Source organism: Uloborus diversus, chromosome 6, assembly GCF_026930045.1.
Source record: "Uloborus diversus isolate 005 chromosome 6, Udiv.v.3.1, whole genome shotgun sequence".
Lineage (NCBI taxonomy): Eukaryota > Metazoa > Arthropoda > Arachnida > Araneae > Uloboridae > Uloborus > Uloborus diversus.
In genome coordinates, this window is record NC_072736.1 from 166,856,403 (window position 1) to 166,873,714 (window position 17,312).

At 36.0% G+C, this 17,312-nt stretch overlaps 1 protein-coding gene across 1 annotated transcript in view; it reads right to left on the bottom strand.

The window, feature by feature from the left end:
* Nucleotides 1-17,312, bottom strand: part of LOC129225058 (cotranscriptional regulator FAM172A homolog) — a 102,758-nt gene that overhangs the window by 71,747 nt on the left and 13,699 nt on the right. The window contains exons 4-5 of the mRNA XM_054859604.1: nt 7,937-7,999; nt 2,305-2,432 (exon numbers count right to left, since the gene is read on the bottom strand). Of these exons, the coding sequence (XP_054715579.1) occupies nt 2,305-2,432; nt 7,937-7,999 (191 nt within the window). The remainder of the gene's footprint in view (nt 1-2,304; nt 2,433-7,936; nt 8,000-17,312) is intronic.

Consider the following 17,312-nt stretch of genomic DNA (forward strand, 5'->3'; position numbering starts at 1 on the left):
GGTGACAAAAAATGAGCAGCACCAATTTCCAAGAGAGTACAAGTGCATACCAATTTTTACATGAATACCTGAATTACTTTTTGGGATAAAGCGGTTATGCTAAATAAAAATACCATTTGTTTGAGCTGCCCCTTCGAAATAACTGACTTGGGACCAGTGGCGGCTCTTGCCTTGTAAAAGTCAGGGGGCCAAATCATGGGTGCACTCACCCCCCTCCGGTTTTTGAAAACAAAAAAGGATTTTTTTTTCTAAATATTTTTTTAATACTTAAACTTTCTTTAAATAATTATTTGAGTTAAAATATTTGTGTTAAATAGATGAAATTAAATTCATTTTAAACTCTAAATAATGAAATGAGTCCGCTAATTACTTGAAGACAAAGAGTCAAGAAAAGAGCAAACGGTCTAACCTTGTGCAAATGAAGGCGTCTTCCTTTACTGTATGTTGTTTATCTTACATAGCCTGAACATTCAAGCTATGTAAAATAAACAGCAAGGCTGGGTAAAGGTCGCTGCGAATCCTGCTGTAAATATTGAGGTTCAATGCGTCAGTGTTGAGGAAGAAAAAAGAACAAATAATCCGCGGCAGCGTATAATCCGTACCTCATTAATTTTACACTTTTTTTTAACAGATAATCCGCGAATTATGCGCAGGAAACGACTACAGTCCTTTTTTTAAATTTCAAGCAAGTAAGGCACAAAAAAAAGGGGGGGGGGAAATAAAAATAAAAATTATTGTCTGAAAATAGAGGCCGGAGGGTGCTTGGGTCTCTCCCACGAGCCGCCACTGCTTGGGACTATTTTCGTAGAAAATTCAGTTGATTTCTTGCATTACTTTTTGAGCTACAGTACCCACAAAAAATGTTCACCCAAATGCAGCCAACCACACATACGAGTGTTTCAAAAATGGTCGAAATGAGTTCAGTATGTCTTTAAAGCATATACATCTATCAAGATTTGAAATAAAAGATTTCCCTAAATCAGGACAAAGAAAATTTGTTCAGAAAATGATAAAATAATACAGTCGGACCCCGATTTAGCCAACCTCTATTTAATGAATTTCGCGATTTAACGAATTCCCGACTAAAATGAAGGCAAAAACCTCTATTTACCGAATAATAAACCCCGAATTAATGAATTATTTTAACAGCCGAAAATTTTTTTGAGCAATCACGATTGCTTATTGCTTTCACTTGACTGTTTTTGATCACGATGCTGCTCCTATAGCGAAAGTCGTCTCCAGGTTGCATCCATATCCTACACGCATACATACACAACTACACGCACACAGACACAAACACATACACACACGCATACAGACACCTACACATACACAAACAAAAACATACACACACACCACAACATATACACACAACTACCCACACATTCATGCCTGCACACAGACACAAACACATATGCCTACACACACATACCCCCCCCCCCCGCCTACACACGCACATTTATACACACAACTACCCACACACTTATGCCAGCACACAGACACAAACACGCATGCCTACACACACATACCCCCTACACACATACACATACCCTCTACACACAAACACACATACCCCACACACACAAACACACACGCCTACATACACACACTCGTGATTGCGAAAAACATAATTTGAATTCAAGATGCCAAAATTCAAATTAATTTTTCTTTATTTTTTCTTAATTTGAGATAGGAAATATTGGATTGTTTTCCAAATGAATCCAAATGAAAAATCCATAGTGTCCGAAATAGAAAAAGACTTTTCTCGGAATCAGCAATTTTTGAGGGCGAGGGAGCAATCAGAAGAATATTGATTTTGATGCAGAAAGCGATAATGAAACTCTCATTAAAACTCTTACTTTTTCAAATGCTTTACGTGGCCTAAAAACTTTAAAAACACATCTAATGCAGCAGGCTGTAAAAGACAAAGTATTTTCTTCTTTCCATAAGGTCGAAAGAGAACTATTTCGAGTCAAGTATCAAGGAAATTGTCAAACATCTATTACTCAGTAGTTTAAAATTTCAAATTGTCTAGCGTGTAATAAATGGTGGAATGCTGAATAAAAAATTTGCACTTTCTAATTATGGAAATTTTTGAGCAGTTGCTTTTTAAGGGTTTTAGATGAAGTAAGCGCAGTTTTTTTTTTTTTTTAATTTCGCAACCCGATATTACGACTAACTCCGATTTAACATATAAAAGTTTCGGTCCCGATGAATTCGTTAAATCGGAGTCCAACTGTATTTATAACAAAATTATAAATAAATCATAAATATTTTGATAATGTGACTGTCATAACTTTTTACCTCCTGGACCACTGCCCGGCTCTAACTACACCACTTCCATGAATTAGGATGATTAAGCTATCATCAGTAGTTAACGCATTTTTAGAGCAATAAACATGGGTGACAGGTTCACCTGGGGCAGCATCTACCTAAAAGAAAATGGTATGTTGGGAAAATCAAGAAAGCTATGAGACTTTATGAAGTTGGTACAATTCAGGACCTGATTTAAGTGTAAGCCAGAGAAGCACAGGCTATGGGGCCCCTTAGCTTGGGGGGCCCCTAAAAATTAATTTTTTTTTCATAATGAATGTCTTTATTTGTTTTGTACTATAAAATCTTATATAATTAAAAACTGAGCGTATGTATGTGTGTATGTTTGTATGTATGTCTAAGTTACTTTTCCCGAACGACAGTGAACTGACCATCGAACCAGGTATCAATGGATTCTTAATCTTCCCATCTTTATGTTTGGCTATTTAACATAATCCTCCGATAATAATGAGCAGAGATATCAATTAAAAACTATTAATTATGATACTTAGATTTCGACATAAAATCCCTATTTTTTGAAGGCTTTCTTCCATTCAAATTATTATTCAGTACTTCATCTCAACTTTCCGCAACAATGCTTTTATTAAAATTTGTAGCGTGAAGAAAGTCATTAAGAAGAAAGATCTGTTGCCATTTTTTTCTCGACTATGAACAAGTAAAATTCTGGTTTTTGTTTTAAAGGCTTTTCCTGCAATCGGGGGATTTAAAATGTTTACTTTTTGGTTATTTCTCTGCAATCTGCCACAAAATTTTACTGGTTTTTTTTGGTTTAAGCCTGAGTGTTGATTACGGTCACTTGACCTAACTTTTATTTTCAAGGTGCACGGTGCAAAGTCAGGTGATGCAGCTAGTTCTTCTAAATATTTTTTGTTCTAGTGTAAGTTTAAAAAATTAAATTGTTATTGCTGGCTCTGTTTTAACAAGGTTTATGAGTCCAGAGGAAACTAACTCTCTCCCATGGAATGAGAAAACTATCTAGAGTGACATCTAGCATAGAATGAGACCACTCAGATGTCACTCCATGTTCTCCCGCCCAGAATTCACTATTAATGCTTAAATAAGGCATTTATTTTGTTTACAAATACAAATACAAATGTGACGACCAGCAACAGGCTCTGGGCCCAGCTAGGCTGGTCCTAGTCAATTAATGAGTCCCCAATGAAGATCAATGGCCCTCTTAAAGCTATCCACCCCCTTGCTCATTACCGCCTCTTCCGGTAAGCTATTCCAAGTGCCCACGACCCTGCTAAATAGTAGTTTTTCCTGATTTCCAAGTTAGCCTGAGATTCGAATAGCTTAAAACAATGACCCCTTGTCCTGCTTTCCCCGCAAAAATTTAATCCATTTACATCTTTCATTTTGATAAATTTAAATAACTGAATCATGTCCCCTCTGACTCTCCTTTGCTCCAGGCTATACATGTTAAGCCTATTCAGTCTGGTATCATAATCTAAATCTGAGAGTTCCCTTACTAATTTAGTTAGCCTTCTTTGAACCCTTTCCAATACAAAAATATCTTTCTTTAGATAAGGCGACCAAAACTGAACAGCGTACTCCAAATGAGGTCTTACTAAACTCCTATATAAAGGCAGAAGAACTTTCTTAGATTTGTTTGAAATAGACCTATTGATGAACCCAAGCATTTTGTTGGCTTTGTTACTAGCAATACTGCACTGTTGACTAAACTTGAAGTCCTGATTTATAAAGACACCCAGATCCATAACATTTTCTGCCTGATTTATGACTGAACCCTGTAAACGATATCTCATACGTTTATTTCCATGACCTAAGTGCAGCACTTGACATTTCCCTACATTAACTGCCATACCCCATTTATCTGCCCACTTAGTAATATGATCTAAATCCTCTTGCAGCTGTTTTACTTGTTCTTCATTTTCAACAATCCCCATAACTTTTACATCGTCAGCAAAACAATTCATGCTTCCAGAAATATTTTCATTGATGTCATTCATAAATATAATAAACAAAAGAGGCCCTAAAACTGATCCCTGAGGAACCCCACTTAAAACATCGCTCCAATTAGAATGATTTCCTCTCACAACTACTCTTTGCTTCCTACCAGTAAGCCAATTTCTAACCCAAAGTAAAGTTTTTCCTCCTATTCCAATGTCAGCTAACTTGCTGAGAAGAGCAACATGCAGTACCTTGTCAAAAGCTTTTTGAAAATCAATATAAACAACATCCACACATTTTTTGTTATCTAAAGCTGAGGTAACCTTGTCGTAGAAATGCAATAAATTAGTAGTACAGGATTTAAAGGTTTCTGTTGATTTGCAATATTTCGAGATGTTTGAATCTTTTATTCATTGTTTATGATTGTTCATTTATGTAAGCTTCAAATTACAAACACATTACAGTGACAATATAAAAAAATATATCCCTCGGTTTACTGCAGCCTATATCCATGCAATGTCAATGGGGTGAACCCAAAAAAAACCCAATGGTGCAGATTGCACCAATGTATTTTCTTATTGGTGGGGGGGGGGCATTAAATTTTTTGGATGGTATGCCATTTTTCTTGGGAGATGGGAACCTTTGCAATGAAAAAAAGATGTGCGATTGAGCACATTCTTTGGTTCTGCAAGTCAAAGGGGGCCCCGAAGATTTGTTGTGCTTACAGTACCAAAATTTCTAAATCAGGCCCTGGGTGCAATGGTTAAACATACAGGGTGAACAAGAAACAACGTGAACACACATGATACATGACAATTTACCAAATTACGACCAAACTTCAAAATAAATATGAATACATCATTTTGCCTAATATATTTTTGGAAGTGACTACCTTTAGCCTTAATACAGAGCTTTAAACGTGTCACAAAGTTTTGGGCTATGGGCCGCAACTCACTCATTGATATTTTATCCCATTCCTTGCATAAGGATTTTTTCAAGGATGCCTTAGTTTTATGAGGTTTTAGCACACACTCTTGTCTACAAGATGGACCAAACAGAATAGTCCATTGAGTTCAAATCTGGGGAATATGGTGGCCATGAGCTCCAACGAAGTCCGGAAAATGTGCCTTGCACCAATCTTTGGTGAATCAATTCACCAAATCGATCTGCACAATCTCTGTGTGCAGGTACGGAATCCTGGTGGAGGGTCCATCTTTTGTTTTCAAAGAACTTTTGTGACCAACGTAAGACAACATTTTCCAAAATGAGTTTGTGATATGTTTCTTGATTAATTTTATCCCCTGATCAACTAAAACAAGTCGTTTTTTCCCAATAGCACATATCTCACCCCAAACCATGACAGATTGGTGTCGTTGACGCCGTTTAACAATATGAGAGGTCTTGGAAACAAGGGTATGTGCTAAACCTCATAAAACTTTGGAATCCCTAAAGAAACTTTTACCCAAGGAATGAGATAAAATATCAGTAAGCTAGTTGCGACCCATGGCCAAAAATTTTGTGACACGTTTAGAGCTTTGTGTTAAGGCTAAAGGCAGTCACTTCGAAAATTTGTAAATATATTAGATGAAATAATATATTCATATTTATTTTGAGGTTTGGTAGTAATATTTTCATTAGCTGCATATTATTTCACAATCTCATCTAATGTTCAAAAACCTCTTACAAACGTAATGTATGATTTGAGCTGTATAGGCAACAAAAAAAAATTGAATTTAATACAATTAAAGAGGAAACTTGGTTAAACATGTCATTTCTTTGCATTAGGCAGAAGAAAAAATGATAAGATAAGTAATAAAATAAGTAATTTTCTATCGTTTATAAAAACTCTGGCACAATTTGAATTATATAGACCATAACTGCCAAGGTGGCTAGGTGGTTAGCCTTTTCTGCCTTTAGGCTCCCCCCCCCCCTACCCCACTCCATCAAAAAAAAAAAAAAAAAGTTCTCTTAGTAGCACACAAAAATGTTTGTTTTTTTCCCCTCTTTTTTTTATAATCACTGATATATTTTAAATTTTGTACCCAATAAGCAGTTAAATGTTTATATAAATTTTCTCAGAATATTAAATTCAAACATTATAAATAAAAAAATTCCTAAATTAAAGCTAAAAGAAGAGGAGATTAGTTAGGACTACAGAGAGATTGTTAAACGAACTGCATCTTACTAGCATGGAGTAGTTATCAAGGAAATGTTTACAGGGGCAGTACATTACAGTCTCTTTTCAGCTTGGATTTTACATGATTTGTTTTATTCAAAATAGTGTACAAAAATGTGTATAATATCTACTATATATACTGTCGACTCTCGCTAACTCGAAATTGAAAGGAAGACATAAAAAATTCGAGTTATTTAAAATCTTACAAAAAATCATTCCATTTAATATTTCCACACTAATTACACTTTCCAGATGGGAAATAGCTCTTTTAGAATTGAAGACAATGATCCCTTCCATTCTTCGCAGAATTCTGCCACTTTATCCACATATTCTGTAAAATGTGATGTTGTTTCTTTTCTTAAAATTTTCAAACCAACCGCTGCTCGCTTTGAAATCTGTAAAGCCGAGTCGCTTAATGAAATCCTCCGCTTTTTCTCTCAATATGTTTCCACTAAGTGAAATGTTCTAGGCCCGACACCGCGTTATCCATTTTATCAAGCATTTTTCAACTTCCCCCTGGATATTCCCCAATCTTCATTTTTTTTCCCGATCCCCTTGATTATCATCTAAGTTTTTAAGAATAATCTCTTTGTTTTTGAGAATGTTTGAGAGTGTGCTGTTCAGAATGCCAAACTCCTTTGCAATATCAATCTTTTTCTTCCTTCCTTTTTCAACTGCATCAATCATCTTTTTTTTTTTTCTCTGCAATAGAAAACGTTGTGCATTTTCGTTTTGTAGCCATAATTCAATACAAAATTAACCTTAGCTTCTTCACAGCACTAATAAGCAAAGTAAGAAGACGAAGACTAGAACGAGAAAGGGCTGTGTTCTGAGAACTAGTCACTCAGGTTGAGAGAACATTTATTCTAAAAACTCGACCATTGCCCACTGCTGACAGAAAACAGCAGCTGAAACACGTCTCCTCTCCCACATACCTGTGGTGAACACAACTGTGAAAATTACAAACAAAAGGGACGAGGGGTTATGGTTTTAAGCTATTCAAATCTCAGGCTAACCTGGAAATAAGGAAAATCTACTACTTTAGTAGGGTTGTAGGCACTTGGAACAGCTTACCGGAAGAGGTGGTAATGAGCGAAGGGGGTGGATAGCTTTAAGAGGGAGATTGATCTTCATTGGGGACTAATAAATTGACTAGGACCAGCCTAGCTGGGCCACGAGCCTGTTGCTGGTCCTCACATTTGTATTTGTAAATGAGAAAGCCAAAGGCCCTTTTCTTCTTAAGGGCGCGTAAATGGGGGAAATAACAAAGTAAAAGGCATAAGAGTTTGAAAATCGAGTTTTGAGCGATTGAAATTTTTTTGAGTGAATAGGAAAAAAAAATTGAGTTTATCAAGAAGATGGAAAAATACTTTGAGTTAAAGAGATAAAATTTCATTAAAAAAGCATTAAAGGTGAAGGAAATACTGTTTCTCCGAGTTATCAAAATTTCAAGTTATCGAAGTTCGAGTTATCGCGAGTTAACTGTATTTACAAAAACAACTTATTACTTACAGGTACAGCTACTTTCTTCATCTTTTCTCTCTCCAAGGTTTCATAGATATACTGGGTCATAGCCTGGAAAAATAAAAAAAATAATTTTTGTTACATTTGATAAAAAAAAATCAATAAAAGCTTTCCCTATTCTTTACAGCATAACTAACTTACTAGACCTACATTTTAAATTAACTGTAAAGTATTAATGAGAACACAGTAAAACAAGCACTGCCAACCATGGTTTGCACCCAGGGAGCAAGACTGCGCAATTTTTGAAACTTTTCTAAAATTCCACTCAATTATAAATTTCTTTGCGGGCGTTCCCACTGATTACCACTAGCAGATATCCGTTAAAAATTTTGAGAAATTCCTCATTTCCGATTATTTCCATTTAAATTTCTTTTAAGTAGGGTTGGGCATTTTGCCTGAAAAATGGTATGTTTGCCGGGACAGTGACAAAAACTGGGAAAAAACTTGGTAAAAACCGGCAAAATGGGCAAAAACTAGGCAAACTGGCTAGACTTCAAGAAATGCACTATAAAACAGTATTATTTTGTATGTAATACAATTGAGACTTCAAATCAGAATATTAATTAGAAATTTCATTAATATGAATTTGGTAATTAAAACTTTAAAATGTTTTTTGAGGATAGTCAATTTAACTATGTGACACATGTGACCCAAGTAGGGAGCAAAATACTGAAATTGTATGATTGTTTGAACAAAAACATCACTCAGTTTTCATTTACAACACTTGCAAGTCAATAATAGATTGACTTACATAAAAATCCATAGAATACATAAAAATCCATAGATTCTATGGATTCTCATGCCTATAGATCCTATTATTTTAACTGGATGGATGAAAGTAACAGACATGTTGAAAATTCATCCAGCAACCTACCCCCTCTCCCCCCTTCCTTTTTTTTCCCTCTGCATACAGTACTTTAATCTTTCAAAAATTACTGAATTTATTAAAAATACTGAAAATCACATGTCAGATAAAAATCTAATCTGTTTTGCAAATAAATTTATATACTGAAGAGGGATCCATGAAATAAAAACTTATTTTCCAATCTCCCAATTTGATGTAGTAAGTCATATTGTCTTTTACAATATAATGGTGTACAGGACACATTTACACATACATGTGTATTGTGTATGTACTAAACACATGTAAATCTACAGTTGTTCATTCAAGCAGCTGATAATTACTTCAAAAACAACATGACATTTAAAAAACGCAAAATCAATTTGTACTTCATCATTTTTTAAATACTGACCATTTCTTGTATCTATTTTGTTTATTGAAAAAAAAACTACAGATGAACAAGATATCCCCCTCCCCCCATAGGAGATGGTTAAGTAGTTATAATTAATAATTTAACGTTATAATTCCTTCCAAATGTTAACTACTTAAGGGTCAATTGTGTTATAATCTTGAAAAATCAGAAACTGGAGTGAAACAAGCATATACACTGGCTTCAAAAAGTTAAAATAAAACATGTTTTTCGAAGCTCGCCGTTAAAAAAATGACAGTAACAATAAAATGCATAGTTTTCATGAATGATAATAACAAAGTTTAAAACCATTTATGAAAAAACGATAGTTGCTACTTTTATTTTATAGAAGAGAACATATCTTTATGAGTGAGAAAAAAATATGCAAATATCCAGCTTTCGTACTTTTGTCCGTAAGTTGTGTTAATTTTCAACTGTTGTTGACAATAGTCAATAGAGTTTAGAAAATGTGTCAGAGACGTTGTTTGCCTGATTCGTTAAGGTGGCGGGCAGTTGGATGAATGGAAATAGGATGGTCTCAGGCTGGTGCTGCTAGATGTCTCAATGTGTCTCGTAGTGCTGTTCAGCGACTTTAGGATCAATACCAATCCAGTGGTGGATCCAGCCGATTGTTTTGGGAGGGGCCATCTGAAATTTTTGAACAAACTCCGAACTCCCCAGAAATTTTATTAAAATGAAGTTTTAAAAACTCAATTTTCGGGGTATCGGGACATTAGGTGAGGGGGCGCATTTAGGAATCTGCCTTGAAAATGTTTCAAAATTTTTATTGCCGAGTAATTTTTGAAAATTAGGAAACTAAAAACGCATTTTGTTTATTTTTGATGATGTACCGAGAAAGTTCAGGTTTCAGGTGCTGGCCCCAAAATACTTTTTGAAAAAATAGCTAAGAAACCAAAATATGCTGTCATTATACATTGAGAAGTAAGAAGAGGAGGGGTGCTCTTCTAGCTCTTCAGCTGTCCATCCTAAAAATGCACCTTTAGGTAACGTTTGCTTACATTTAAGGAAGATTGAAGAGGCTTAGAATCCCTCCTTCCTCGAAATATTTTGCATTTGAGGCTCTAAAAATTCGATTTTTAACTATTTTTATACATATTTTAGAAAGAGATGGAAAATTCGTGAGCTCCTCTAAAAACCTCCTTTTAAAGCTATCATCACGATATGAACTAGGGAGGGAGGGGGTCCTATCAAAGATCGCTTGTAATTGAAATCCCAAAAAATTTCATTTAAGTTGCTTTTAAGCAAGTTAACTGATAAGGGCTGGATAAGCTAGTTTCCGTTGACATTTTTGCCAAATAAAAGACTAAAAATGCAATTTTTTGCTACATATCAAGGCATTTGTGTAAGGGCATGGGAAAAGGGGGTTCTCCCCCTAGTTTCGAAATTAAAGCCATAAAAACGAAAATTTAGGCTCTCTTTAGTCTTGTGAACAATAGGTATACTCTGAGAACAGCAGCATTTAGAGATCGTCCAAGTGTCTGTAGTTGGAATCAAGAAATGATGCAAAAGATAGAGAAAAATTTTGGAAATAAAAGTTTTGTTTTCAGGGTAGTGACATAATTTATCTATCAATTAAGGCATATGCTTCTTTTTCAGTATAACACATGTGTTAAATTTTGTTATCTTCTCATAATGTATTTTTTTTTTCTTTTTTTTTTCTTAAAAACATTCCTACGATCACAAGGCTTTGGGAGGGGCCATGGCCCCCAAGGCCCCCCTCTAGATCCGCCCCTGTACCAATCAGAAGATTCTGTGTCCAGAAGACCTTTTCCAGGTCGACCACGAGCTACAACACCAGTGTTGCCAGATTGGGGGAAATTTCCCCATTTTGGGAAAATCTGGTGCTCTCTGGGGAAATTTTGGGGAAATGGGTTTTGAGGGGAATTTTTTGGGGAAAAAATTTTTTGTTGGGGAAAAGCTGGGGGGAAAAAACCCTCGGGAAAAAAAGAATTTTTTTCATATTTAAAGTCGCGTCAAGAAGTAGTAGTTACATTGTTTGTATCAAACAGCGTTGGTTTAGCTTTGCTCAACTTTATGGAATTTGCATTTCGCATTATGTGGAACATTATGCTACGGAATTCGAATTAATGTTCTGGACGAACTAGTTGATACGTGAAACAGGTAAAAATAAGTGAAGAAGAACGTTCTTGGATAAATATATACAAAAATCATAGTTTAAATGTACATAAAGAAGCAGAGTAGTTAATGCGAGTAGAAAAAAAAATATTTGGCTATTTCTTATCTCTTGGTCAGGTGCTTGTATTTATGACTAGTGGCATCGGCACGGCTTTGCCCGTAGTAGAAATTAAAAGGATATTTACAAATAATGCATGATGAATTTCTCACCAAATGGCTTGCCCACGTTACGGTTCTACGTTATGATAACTTGGTTATTTACTCGTCCATCTTATGATAATTTTGCTCGGGAAAATGTTCTTAAAATTGGAATAGAAAAAGAACAAAATCGAATTTTCAAAAAATTGCTTAAAGGCGTACATCTCCATGCTACAAACTAATTCTTTGCCAAATTTCATGAAAATCGGCTGAACGGTCTAGGCGCTATGCGTGTCACAGAGATCCTGACAGACAGAGACAGATCCGGACAGAGAGACTTTCAGCTTTATTATTAGTAAAGAAAGATAAAGATGACAAAAAAAAAGCGAGAATGAGAAAAAAAAAAGTTGGGGAATTTTGTAAGAAAAATTTGGCTATTTGGGGGGGGGGAAATTTTTCAAGAGACAAAAATATTAGAGGAATTTGATTCATTTTATGAAAATATTAGAGGAAAAATAATTTTTGAATTTGGGGAATTTTGATAGAAAACATCGCGTTTTGGGGAAAAGTTGGAAGGGAATTGGGGAAATCTGGATTTGACCATCTGGCAACACTGTGCAAAACCTGCAGAAGACCGTTTTCTAGTTCTTTCGGCCCGAAGGAGAAGAACCACTACTGTGCCGCAGCTCATTGCAGACCACTTTCTAGCATCAGGAAGAAGAATCTCTGCTACTACGGCGCGAAATTGTCTTCACAATGCATGTCTCTATGCAAGACGATCAGTCAGGGGCGTAGCTAAGGGGGGGGTTTTGGGGACAAACCCCCCCCCCCCCCCCGAAAAGTTAGTCTCAAAAAAAAAAAGAGAAAAAGAAGAGATAAGAGAAAGAAAAAAAAGAAGAAAAGGAAAAAATACCAAGCGATTATACATTATATATATATATATATATATATATATATATATATATATATATATATATATATATATATATATATATATATATATATATAGTATATATATATATAGTATATATATATATATATATATATAGCATATATGTATATATATATATATATATATATATTATATACGTATATATATTATATATATATATATATATATATATATATATATATATATATATATAAGAAGTAACCCCCCCCCCCCCCCCCGAAAGTCGGGTCTAGCTACGCCACTGCGATCAGTTGTGTGTTCCGCTCAACGGACCACAGCGAACGATCCGCTTATATTGGGCAAGAGAACATGTTCCCTGGACCCAGCAGCAATGGGCTTCTGTTCACAGACGAGTCCAGATTTACATTGGAGAGTGATGCAGGGCATCTACTGATCTAGAGGGAACAGCGCACTAGATGCCATCAATCCAACACTGTTGAAAAGCAGTTATCGAGATGGTGGAATCATGGTTTGTGTGGGCAGGAATCTCGCTTGGTGGTCACATTGACCTGCATGTGTTCCACAGGGAGGAACAGATTTTTTTGCAGATAGAAGCTTAGTTTTTCAACCATAGTTCGCGTTAGATCTGAAGTAAAAAAAGCTGCTCTTTCTAGTGGTGCCAATAAGAAAACTGTGGAACAGTTCCTTCAGGCTTTACTGATAGAATTAATGTAGAAAGTAGAGTCTAAATTTCAGCTAAGCCTCCAAAAGATTTGAGCTAAAAACGCAAATAACTCCTGCTGTAATTAAGTTAAAGCACTAAAACAAATTACATAGAATATGGAAAATTCCACCCTTTCCAACAATATATAATATTAATATAGGCAAGTGATTTTCACCCCTTTAAAGAGCAATTTACGCAAAATTTGAGCTTAAAAATTAATTACAAAAAAAAACTAATTCAAAATTTGAAAAACAAAACCCCAAGTGCAAACCACCGTGGCTCGAATTAATTTTGTACAAAGTTTCAAGGCTGTAGATGCTATGGGGTCTCCTGGATGCAGGCCTGCCACAGACTTCCTTTCAGAATTTCTTTGAAACCTTACTATTATTTAATACTAGTGATACCCGCACGGCTTCGCCCGCAATAGAAAAATCAAAAGGTCTTTTGGTTCGCCTGTATATTTACAAATAATGTACAGTGAATTTTCTCGCCAGTTGGTTTGTACCGACGTTACGGTTCCACGTTATGATAATTTCGTATCTCGCCAATTGGCTTGTGCCCATGTTACGGTTCCACGTTACGATAATTTCGTAATTTATGATACTTTTTTTCTTAAAATTGGAATAGAAAAAGAACCACATCGAATTTCCGAAAAATCGCTTCGAGGTGCACACCCCCATGCTACAAACTAACTTTGTGCCAAATTTCATGAAAATCGGCCGAACGGAATAGGTGCTATGCGCGTCACAGACATCCTACAGACATCCTACAGATATCCTACAGACATCCAGACATCCAGACATCCTCCGGACAGAGAGACATTCAGCTTTATTATTAGTAAAGACTAATAATAAAGCTGAAAGTCTCTCTGTCCGGAGGATGTCTGTAGGATGTCTGGATCTCTGTGACGCGCATAGCGCCTAGACCGTTCGGCCGATTTTCATGAAATTTGGCACAAAGTTAGTTTGTAGCATGGGGGTGTGCCCCTCGAAGCGATTTTTCGAAAATTCAATGTGGTTCTTTTTCTATTCCAATTTTAAGAACAAAACTATCATAAGATGGACGAGTAAATTGCGAAATCATCATAACGTGGAACCGTAACACGGGCACGAGCCAATTGGCGAGATACGAAATTATCATAACGTGGAACCGTAACATGGGTACAAGCCAATTAGCGAGATACGAAATTATCATAACTTGGAACCGTAACATGGGTACAAGCCAATTGGCGAGATACGAAATTATCATAACTTGGAGCCGTAACATGGGTACAAGCCAATTGGCGAGATACGAAATTATCATAACTTGGAGCCGTAACATGGGCACAAGCCAATTGGCGAGATACGAAATTATCATAACTTGGAACCGTAACATGGGTACAAGCCAATTGGCGAGATACGAAATTATCATAACTTGGAGCCGTAACATGGGCACAAGCCAATTGGCGAGATACGAAATTATCATAACTTGGAACCGTAACATGGGTACAAGCCAATTGGCGAGATACGAAATTATCATAACTTGGAGCCGTAACATGGGCACAAGCCAATTGGCGAGATACGAAATTATCATAACTTGGAACCGTAACATGGGTACAAGCCAATTGGCGAGATACGAAATTATTATAATGTGGAACCGTAACATGGGCACAAGCCAATTGGCGAGATACGAAATTATTATAATGTGGAACCGTAACATGGGTACAAGCCAATTGGCGAGATACGAAATTATCATAACTTGGAACCGTAACATGGGTACAAGCCAATTGGCGAGATACGAAATTATCATAACTTGGAGCCGTAACATGGGCACAAGCCAATTGGCGAGATACGAAATTATCATAACTTGGAGCCGTAACATGGGCACAAGCCAATTGGCGAGATACGAAATTATCATAACTTGGAGCCGTAACATGGGCACAAGCCAATTGGCGAGATACGAAATTATCATAACTTGGAACCGTAACATGGGTACAAGCCAATTGGCGAGATACGAAATTATCATAACTTGGAGCCGTAACATGGGCACAAGCCAATTGGCGAGATACGAAATTATCATAACTTGGAACCGTAACATGGGTACAAGCCAATTGGCGAGATACGAAATTATTATAATGTGGAACCGTAACATGGGCACAAGCCAATTGGCGAGATACGAAATTATCATAACTTGGAACCGTAACATGGGCACAAGCCAATTGGCGAGATACGAAATTATCATAACTTGGAGCCGTAACATGGGCACAAGCCAATTGGCGAGATACGAAATTATCATAACTTGGAGCCGTAACATGGGCACAAGCCAATTGGCGAGATACGAAATTATCATAACTTGGAACCGTAACATGGGTACAAGCCAATTGGCGAGATACGAAATTATCATAACTTGGAGCCGTAACATGGGCACAAGCCAATTGGCGAGATACGAAATTATCATAACTTGGAACCGTAACATGGGTACAAGCCAATTGGCGAGATACGAAATTATTATAATGTGGAACCGTAACATGGGCACAAGCCAATTGGCGGGATACGAAATTATCATAACTTGGAACCGTAACACGGGTACAAGCCAACTGGCGAGAAAATTCACCATACATTATTTGTATATATACAGGCGAACCAAAAGATCTTTTAATATTTCTATTACGGGCAAAGCCGTGCGTGTACCACTAGTAATAAAAAAAGTAAGATCAAAGAAAATTTTGAAAGGGAGTCTGTGGCGGGCCTGCATCCAAGAGACCCCATAGCACCTACAGCCTTGAAATTTTGTACAAAACTACTTCGAGTCCCAGTGGTTTGCACCTGGGGTTTCGTTTTTTAAATTTCAAATTAGTTTTCTTGTAATTGATTTTTTAAGCTCAAATTTCGCATAAATTGCCTATTAAAGGGGTGAAACATTACTCACACATATTAACATTATATATCGTTGGGAAGGGTAGAATTTTTTATGTTCTACGCAACTTGTTTCAATGCTCTAACTTAAATACGGCGGGAGTTATTTGCGTTTTTAGCTCGACCTTCTTTAGGCTTAGCTAAAATTTGGGCACTACTTTCTTCATTAAATCTATCAGTAAAAAGTGAAGAAACTGTCCTACAGTTTTTTTTTTTTTTTTTTTTTTTTTGACACCACTGGAAAGAGCGGCTTTTTCTTACTCCAGATCTAACTCGACCTAAGGTCAAAAAACTTAGCTTCTATCTCCAAAGAAAAAAAAGTTACAAGCAGTTTTAATTAAGTTCGAAAAATATCATTTCCATTCAAATTATTGATGTTTTATTTGACGTTGCCATAGTTACGTATTTTGGATTCGTTTGTTTATTCTTTCTTATTCACAAATTTTAAGAGTTTCGATTTTAACGGAAAATCTTAGGCTCAACTCAATTCAAGCCTTAGGCTAAAGAGCAAAATATATTACTAGAGACCACGAATATGAAGCGAAATTTCAAACGTACAAAACTGCCTTTTTTGCAATACTCAGGAGTCCCTTAGCCCTTACGGCTCTTGGTACAAGTTATTTTGAAACCCGGACTTTGTTCCAAAGGGAGAAAATAATGCATTTTTAATGTTTCTTTCTAATTGGCGATTTAAATCTTTGCGAATCAAATAAGATTGCGAAGCAATCTTCGGGGGTTGGTGAGTGTTAGCGAGCAGGGGCAGAGCCTCCTATCTAGTAAAAAAAAAAATCATCAGTGGGAACTTGATTAAATGAACATCTGCCAAATGGGGTCGTTTCCAAAATTTTAAAAGTATTTTTTTCTGAAAGAGCATGCTTAAAAACATAGGATCTGACCATTCTTTAAATAATTTGTTTAAGCTTAATATTTTTAAAAAATTACTTAAATCGGTGCACTTTCATTGTTTATGTCTTCTGCCGATGACATCACAAATGATGAAATGCCATTCAGTGTTGCCATTCACAGAACAAAATATTTAATTCGCATCTTTACTCACGTGTATTGGCAACAATATGGTTGATAGCAAGCGTGGAGCGCAATATTAAATTCGCTTCTTGATTATCATAATAAGGAAACGTGGTAGAATGATGCGCCAAATTGCATCATTTGTGATGTCATAAAGACCACGCCTTATTTGAAAAATTGGACATTTTAAAAAATTAATTCGAAAATAACTGTTGGGAAAATCAAAGTTTTTTCTGAGTCCCTGTTATTTTTTTTACTCATTCTATCAATTTCAGCGACTAAA